Source organism: Geospiza fortis, unplaced genomic scaffold (genome assembly GCF_000277835.1).
Source record: "Geospiza fortis unplaced genomic scaffold, GeoFor_1.0 scaffold282, whole genome shotgun sequence".
NCBI classification, from domain to species: domain Eukaryota; kingdom Metazoa; phylum Chordata; class Aves; order Passeriformes; family Thraupidae; genus Geospiza; species Geospiza fortis.
This window is the reverse complement of record NW_005054424.1, coordinates 1178738-1187721: the sequence shown is the minus strand read 5'-3', so window position 1 is coordinate 1187721 and position 8984 is coordinate 1178738. Positions and strand designations below refer to the sequence as shown.

Sequence of the window (8984 nt, the reverse complement as noted above, 5' to 3'; positions counted from 1 at the left end):
GGTCACTGTTTCCTTGTTCCTTAAATTGAAACAAGCCAGCAGTGGTAGGATGGAAAGGGGATTGGATGTTTTGCCAGAATGGAGATTTTTTAATGGTGGAGAGAAAGGCAGCACTGCACAAAGACATGAAACATTCTTGAAACTTTTTAGGAAGGTTCTTTCATCTTAATGGTCATTTAGTTGGAGTAATGGTCAGTGTAATTGTTCCTTGTAATTATTCTCCATTGTTGACAAGCAACTGTCAATATTTAAATTGCTTTTTTAACTTCTGGCTTTCTCAGGACTCTTGTGGTAACTGTTCTTTTATACTAACAAACACTAGGTGCCTCTGCGCTTGAGTTGGTTGGTTACATTGCAGTTGGAGCAATCTTGCCTGGTTATGTTCTTCTCTTGGTAAATGTAAAGGAGGCAAATGGACTCACTAAGACTGAATTTTAAATTTCCAAGACCTGCACAAGCATTGCTTTTCTGAAGGGAGCATGTCAGTGGAAGTGATGTTCTGAAGAACAGATGTGAAAGATGGGTCCCTTTGTTTATGCCCATATGTGCTTTAGACATGACAGGTGTCACAGATAACAGGTGAACTTTTGCATTCAGAGTTATTAATATCTACATCAAAACTGTAATCCAGATACCCTTCTTAAATACTTAGCTTATCAGCCTAATCTGTTTCAGGAACTGCTGTATCTCTATGTGTTTGTGTACTGCGTTTCAGTGGGATTAAAGAACACAAAAATCTGAATTAAAGTAATTGTTTGATCTCTTGACCTAAAGTAAAGCGGTTTTGTTTTGGATTTGGAAAACTTGAACTTTGTCTTTCTTTGCTCAGGTTTGATACAAGGCAGTACCAGGCTCCTACCTGACTTGCATGAAGTAGCAGTACTGGACAAACTCCATTTACAAGTTGTTGTTGTTACAGGACTGGAAAGACTTGGCTGTTGTTACCACAAGAACTCCTGAAACATGGTGGATTATTATGAAGTTCTGGGAGTGCAGAAGCATGCCTCAGCAGAGGATATCAAAAAAGCGTGAGTGTCACTGGCGTAGATGTTATGGATTTTGAGGGACAGATATAATTACATGGTTTTTGGAGTCACAGTTCATTGTCCTCCCATGTTCTTTTGCAAATTCCTGCACATGCTACTTTATCAACTGAAATATTTGAACTGTGATCTTGGATGATTGCAAAGCTTATCAACCTAGGGGCAAGCTTAGCTTTGCCCCTCTAAGTAAGAAGTTACGAACACTTTGCCTAAAGTGTTTCATTGGAGGATAGGAATTGTGTGAAGGTGTAGCTGTCAAAGAAGGCATTGATGTTAAGATGTCACAATAAGTGTGTTCTTGGAGCTTTATCAACTTTTAGTGTACCAGATCCTTCTTGATGCTTCCCTTGGTTGGCTGTAGTACTGAATAATTACAGAGCTCTAAGGAGAAGCCCACAGCAGAGATATTTTGTTGGAATGTTTTGCTTACAGGTCTCACAGATGTTGATCATCAGAAATGCACAAGAATAATTTCAGAATAAGTAAGGAGCCCCAAACTACTTTCTAATTTAAAATATATCTGAGTAGGTGGTTCTTTGTGTACCTGCAGGTTGGTCCCAATATCTAGATGCAGGATACTAAGCAGGAGGAATTTCTTATTTCGATCCCTGACAACCTGTTTAACCTGACAATACTGTGTTTATTTGTATAGCATATTCTATTATTTCAGAGTGAAATATCCTTTGTTTTCCTTCACTCAGGTACCGTAAATTGGCACTAAAATGGCACCCTGATAAAAATCCAGACAATAAGGATGAGGCGGAACGGCAATTTAAGCAAGTAGCGGAGGCCTACGAAGTCCTGTCAGATGGTAAGTGTCTCAGAAGGGCGCTTGAACTGCCTGTCTCTGTCCTGGGGATCAGACTGAAAATGGTGATCTATGGTGCTTTGAAGGTATATTGTAATTTTGGTTCACCATCCAACTTGACTGCTTCCTTTTCAAAGGCAAGGAAAGAGAAAGATGCTTGCAGAAAAGACAGAATAAACAGAAATTTTGAAGCAAAAATTTCAGGATCTCCCTACATAGGTAACCAAACTACTAGAAACTGAAATTCACAGAAGTCTATAGAAATTTCTGTAGACTTCTGTGAATCCCAAGATTTAATTTTATCTTAGCAGGTGAGGCCAGTGTTACAGTCAGTATAGGGGCATTGTGTTTATCCTCTAAAATCAGGCCAGACCAACTCTGAAGTATCCACTGTTGGGCCTACAGCTTCTAGTTTTTGTAGCAGTAAACTAGTCTTGACAAAACCCAAGCATATTGTAAACCTTGCTGAAAATTTGGATTTCATTTGAGTGAGTTGTGTAAATTCAGTCAACTGTGATACTAAAGATAGTGTTTATTTTGAATTGTTCTGAAAGAGGTGTTTAGCCTGACCCATGTAGTGCAGGAATGCAGTTTACAGTTCACCCATGTCTTTTTGCTTGAAGAGTATCATTAACTTTTGCCAGTGTTCTGACAAAAGCAGCCTGAATCATAACAAAATGATTTAAGCTACTTTGATTATTTTCCTCTGTAATTGACTGCAGCTGTCTATATGCTATTTCTGAAGTGTCCTTGATTTCACCTGAGACAGTGAGCATGGGAAAGCTATATTTAAAGCTCTAGCAGCATCTAGATTACCTCTCAGAGTTCAGCCTGATTTAGTGAGCTGCAGTCTTGTACACCGTGTTTCTTTGCTTGGTTTTGATAGTTAATTAACAGGGGAGAAAAAGAACTTAATTTATCATTAGTTCATTGTATGCTTGTCTTCTAGAGTACTTTATCCTTCTTAAGCTAATTTTTTTGAGGAGGATAAAAATAGGATACTGGTCTGGTTGTTAAACAGATCTCTAAGTTCTTTGGAAACAGTACAGTGCTAGAATTTTAGAACAGCTTCTAAAAGTGCTGCTAGTTTTTGGATCTATGCCTAATCCTAAGTTAGTGGTGTCTTAACAATCATTTGTGCAGCAGGGATACCAGAATCTTCAGCCCAGTGGTTGAGAGGCAGTGAAATGTTCTGCAAACTTAATGAAATTTTCTGACACCCATTACAGGCTTGAATGATGACAGATTTTTGGCAGAAGAATAGTTTTGTAAGAGATTACATAAGCAAAAAAAAAATACTGAAATTGGGTGATCATTGAACACACTTCCCTTGTGGGAAACCTTGTGGTTTCAAAAATGGAACACTTTTCAAGATGAATTTTGGTCTTTGTGAGCCCTCAGGGCCCCCTTGCTGTTTTCTGCCCGTGACAGTTTATCTACCTTGCTGCTTTCTTCATAATTTCATGGGTAGGTTAACCTCCTTTCTTTAAAAGCTGCTGTCTAGAAAGGCAGTACAGATAATGTATCAAGCTTTTGGGATTTGTCTGCATGGGAACCTGTTGCAAGCTCCTGTTATTTGAGATGATAACCATTATATAAAATTTTAATTCCTGTTAGTCAGAAGTAGTTTACTTTCCAGCATCTGTTTGAGGTAACTGCGTGTTCTTTCAGTGATGCTGTTTAAATTTTAAAAACATCTTTCACTGAGGAGATTCCACTGGGAAAAGCGTAATAATATTAAGAGAATAAAATCAAATGCCCTGATTGCTTTTTGATTGATACTTCCACAACAGTGCAGGCAAAGTGAGCTGTCTCTCTGCCTCTTTAAGGTCTTCAGGTTCCCTTCCAGTACCAAAGTGCCAAATGTAGAGTTCATTTTTCTCTCCTTTCTCATGAATACTGGCTGGTCTGCAGTGAAATTAATAGTCATTCCATGCCTTCTAAAATAATAGAGAGCAAGCAGTTTGAGTCACATCCTTCCTTGGTATTTTGGAACATCACTTCATTCTCCATTCCATATCCCACAATTAAGCCAGCAGAAGTGGTTATAATTAATTTTAGGGGTTTTGCAGTCACTGGTATAAACACTGGTCTTTGTTCTCTTAACTCCCCCACAATGGGCTTGGTCTTATGCAAGAAAAGGAAGAGAGACAAGGGTCAAGGTTGGAAAGTGGGAGAGGAGGAATGGAATGCTTAAGCACTGGAACTGCTCTCCAGAGAGCCTGTGGAATCTTATCTCAGAAATTGATGCCATCACAGCTTTATTCAGGCAAGATGTGACCAACTTCACAGTTAAACTTGTGTGGAGGAGCAGGTTGAAGTCCAGAGGTCCTTCACAGCCTTAAAGCAAATTACTATATGAAGTTTGTCCTTAAACCAAACTTCTTCTCGTCCATCTGGACTGTACCTTCTACAGCTTACTGGTCTTAAGTTTGAAGTTCAGTAGCTGTTCTTTCTGAACTAAATTGCTTTGGTAGTTCTTTTTGAAGATGCTCAGCAGTTATATATCAGAACTTCCTTAAATAAACTAGCTTTGAGAAGATGCTTAACTGAGAATGCTGCTTAAGTGTTTTTATTTTTTCACAAAACCAGCAAACCTATTTACTGACATGATGTACAACTTCTCCTTGTAGCTAAAAAACGTGACATCTATGACAGATACGGAAAAGAAGGCCTAATAAATGGAGGTGGAGGTATGTTGACAATCAGCAATTTTTGGCTGTCTCTATTTTCTGTAGCTTTCTTTTCAAGACAGGAATCTGGAAATGCCTGTACTAGGGCCTAAAATGCAGTCTTTTAAAAATCGAGATTGCAATTGTTTTTCAGTTTTTCTAGTTAGTATAAAAGGTATTGCTGTTACCTGAAAACAGAGAAACTATTATGAAAAGTAATGAAGTAATGTGTGTACTTAAATTAAATGATAGCTGAAAAAGAAATTTTGTAAGTTGTTTATATTTTTAGATGATTCCAGTACCCTACAGGCCTGAACTTTCTTATTGTTAAGAATATGTGAAGGTAACTAAAATTTAACTTTTTCCTTTTTTGTTTTGTTTGCAGGTGGAAATCATCATGATAATCCATTTGATTTTGGATTTACATTCCGCAACCCAGATGATGTCTTCAGGGAGTTTTTTGGTGGAAGGGACCCCTTTTCATTTGACTTCTTGGGTAAGTGATCCCCTGGTTTTAGTTATGTGTATCTAAAGTGTGGCTAAAACTTTACTCTTGCAAATGTAGCTAATGTAGATTTAATAGAAATAGTTCTGAAAATGAGGCAAACAGCTGATATATTTGAAATTTGTGTTTCATGCCCATTTCTTGGTTAATTTTATAGTACAGAACAGGTAGGGCTTGCCAATTAATGTTTTGTTGGAAGGCCTGGTTTGCCAAACCATAAAATGATGTCTGCAGTGTCTCTAAGTTGAAAGGAAATAATATTCAACAGAAAAAGTGCATACTGGAATTTCCTCTCGAGAATTTGAGCAGGCTAACTTAGTCTGTTGATTTCTCTCTTTTGATCTGTAAATAAGTTAAAAAATAAAACTTAGAGAGCTTCTGAACAGGACAGCTCTATAACTGTTAACTATAACTGTTACACCATAACTCTCAGTGTAAACTTGTGTCCTAGCAGGACTGATTTTCTTCAATCAGAATAGGAACAGTTGCATACATAATCTAGACACACTCCCAAATTCATGTCACTTGTTTGCTTGGGGTATAGAGCCTTTAGAGACTCAGATAAATGGTTCTTGTGGCCTGAATTCTTCATTTAGGAAGTAAGCATTCATTAAAGGAGCAGTATGTGATAAAAGTTGTCAAAGTTAATCTTTTTGTCCTCATGTTGAAGGTCCTCTTACTTGCTCTAGTGAAGGTCTTCTCAGAGGTGCTGGGATTCTTATGCAATCTCTCTGTGCATGTTCAGCTCAGCAAAATGCTGACCTATAAAGCAGAACAGATCCTGTGTTCAGTATTTACTGTGAGAAAGTTCCATACTGAAAACCGCAAGAAGTGTACTTGAAAAACCAGACTTTCTTCCTGTTCAGTATGTAGATATTGATTTAGCTCTATAATAATGTTTGTAAATGTTTTAATATTTTTAAAAGTAATTTATTTTCTTTGGCAGCATTAAGGGGGTAGTTCAGCTCAGATTTTAATTATATCTTTCTTTGGTGTGCTATTTCAGGATCATCAGCTGTTAGATGACTAATGAAGGATTAGAAAGGGGGTTGAAGGGCTTGAGGTTGGATGCAGTAGAATGGTAGTTGATGAATTAGATGAGTAGCTAGAGGAAGACTCTGGTGGAAGATAGACAGCTGAATTGGGCAGTTGGATCCAGTGTGAAATCAGCTGAAAGTAGGAAAGGGAAGATTGGAGGAAGCTTCTAGAAAAATACTGATGAGTGGAATGGGCTCTGAACTGGCTAAATGTAACTTCTTCACTGTCTGCAGCAGAATAAGAGTTTTAGGAAGCACAAGACAAGGATTTCAATTTAGATGAGTTATCTCAGCTGGTTAGGACACATCTGGAGCGTTGGCTTCACTTCTGGGCTCCGCAGTAAGAGAAACAGAGCTACTGGATAGAGTCCCGTGAAAGACCACTAAGATTATTACAGGAGCTTCTCTCACATGAAGAACAGGTTGGGAGAATTGCTGGAATTGTTCAGTATAGAGAAAGCTCAGGGTAAGAATCTCATCAGTGCATTGGGAAGGGAGTGGAGAGATCAGAGGCAATGACCCCAAATGGAAGCACTGGAATCTCTGCCTGAAATTAAGGTAGCACAACTGTACTGGGAGGGCAACAGTGTTGGAGCAGGTTGTCCAGAGAGCTTGTGGAATCTCCATGTTTGGAGATAGCCAGAAAGCATATGGAGTAGTCCTGGAAATCCCACTCCAGTTGATCCTGTTTGAGCAGGGGATTGCACTGGATGAGCTCTAGAGGTCCTTGTCAAACTCAGTTGTTTTGTGATTGTGTGGTAGAAAATCTGGAAAAATCTGAGCAAGATGTTGAGTAGGAAGCTAGTGTGGAGGAGCTGGGAGAGAGTGTTCAGTTCTTTTGTTTATTTTTTGATTGAAGATGTATTAAACAAAACAGTTGGTTCTCAATCAAATATCTTTATAGTAAATTGTACAGGTGAGATGCTACTAGTGGGAGACTGGCATAGGCTCTGTTTGATTTTTCATTGTATTTACTTCATCAATACTAGCAGAAGACCTAAGTTGCTCTCTGAAAATGTCAATATACATGATTAACCTGAAAGCATGAAGTTTAGTTCTGCTGTTAAAGAAATTATAGGCTTAAAGAAAGCTGAGGCCCTGCCTTTTGGGTTCCTTAGAAGAAGGCTTCACAGCACAGTGCACAGAGCTATCCAGCTTATCAAATGGAGGGACCACTGCTGCCAGTATTCCATGGGACACTGTAGCTCCAATAGCCCCTCTTGTAGAGACTGTGATTTTAATTCCTGATAGTCAGAAGTATTTTACCTTCCAGCATCTGTTTGAGGCAACTGCATGTTCTGTTGCCCCATCCTGCCTTGGGGCACCAGTGTGCTTAACAAACATACCCCCCCCTTCACTAGTGACCTAGAGAGACATTCTCCCCTGCTTACCACACAGATTTATTTATGTATTTATTCAGGGGCAGGTTATCTACTTCGTATGTTGATCACTGTCTTGGTCAGCTGGAGGATAAGAGCATTGAGCACAGGCTCTGCCTCTTGCCAGGGTTCTGGCAGTGGCAGCAGTGCTGTGTGCACTCCAATTAATGAAAACTAATCATTCCTAAGCTGCCTCTCTACTTTATGTGGATAGTTGCAGTGGCAGTGACCAGAGGCCTAAAACCCTCAGTTAAGCTTTGGATTTTGAGCATAAGCTCTTGAAATTTTTCTAGTTGGAAGGCTTCAAAGTGAGCACTTTTTTTTTTTCTTTAAGATGTTTAAGACATTCTCTAACATGTGTAATTGTGACTCCAAACAATTTTTTTCACAAATTTCTGTAAAAAGTATTTGAATTGGTCTTTGCACATACATGAATATTTCAAGATAGTACAACATATGTGTGCTTCTATCTGAATGTAGTGCATTTTGTAATTCCAAAAGCAAGCAGTAGAATTGCATGTATAGCATGAATATTTGCATTGGTGAACTGCAGCCCTTACAGGTTCTGCTGTGTTGAAAACTAATGGAACAGTTCAGTCCTGAATAATAAGAGAATTTATCTTCTAAAAATGAGGCGTTATCAACTTGTTGATGAGTTTTCTGTGGAATTAGTAACTTCTTAAGGAGCTACTCAGGTTATAATTGATATTCTAAGCCACTAAATACTGAGGTAATATTTTCTAAAAATGTGTACTGGTGGAATCAAAGATGAAATTGAATAAATACTTTAAAACATGTGTACTTTTTATGCAGTTTGAAGTGGCATGTAGTGAAGCCCACAGAATGCAGGTGGGACTCTCTATATCCTGATTGTCATTGAGTATGTAAAGAGCAGCATTCATATGCATAATTCCTGTAAATTTATGGATATGAAGAATTTCTGAAACGGTGCTATGAATTGAGTCTGTTAAACTCTACTGAACTATACTGCACTGCTCTTGCAGTTACAGAAAGTTTTCTTTATAACCAGAGACATCTTTATTCATCTGTAGGAAAGAGGAGAATGTAGATTTTTAAATTATGTCTCCCTTCACACTTTTTAAATGAAAATTTATAATACTGTTGGAGACAGCTCTGAATGCTTCCAAGGGAGCAAAGTAAAGGTTATGTGCTGTGTGTTGCACTGGAGACAGTCACAGATTATTTTCATTGTTTTTTCCCAGGCAAATTCTTTGTAAATGTAGGGGTGCATGAAGGCAAGTACTTTTTAAAACTTGATCTGATCCTATGACAGATGCTGAGCTCTTACTCTGAGATTTGTGGGCTTGCTTTTTGTGGCATGTGGTTACAGCAGAGTGTGTATTCTGGTGAGCTCTCCTAGGGATAGTTTTTAGCTTCTGACATACGGATGGATGCTGATCCTTGTGACAGGAAGAAAAGTTGGTGCTTCCTATGCAGCCCTACACTCTGCATTGCAAAGTACTGTCTTGGTATAGCAGTGTTTGCTGATCTGCTGTTCAGTCTGTCCCATACACCTCTG

General features: G+C 38.5%; 1 protein-coding gene across 2 annotated transcripts in view; it reads left to right on the top strand.

Moving 5' to 3' along the window:
* The first annotated feature begins 897 nt into the window (after positions 1 to 897).
* Positions 898 to 8984, top strand: part of DNAJB6 (DnaJ heat shock protein family (Hsp40) member B6) — a 48901-nt gene continuing 40814 nt past the window's right edge. For both annotated transcript variants that reach the window (XM_014309367.2, XM_005426761.2), the window contains exons 1-4: positions 898 to 1028; positions 1745 to 1854; positions 4485 to 4544; positions 4909 to 5019. In XM_014309367.2, the coding sequence (XP_014164842.1) occupies positions 964 to 1028; positions 1745 to 1854; positions 4485 to 4544; positions 4909 to 5019 (346 nt within the window). In that variant the 5' untranslated portion in view covers positions 898 to 963. The remainder of the gene's footprint in view (positions 1029 to 1744; positions 1855 to 4484; positions 4545 to 4908; positions 5020 to 8984) is intronic.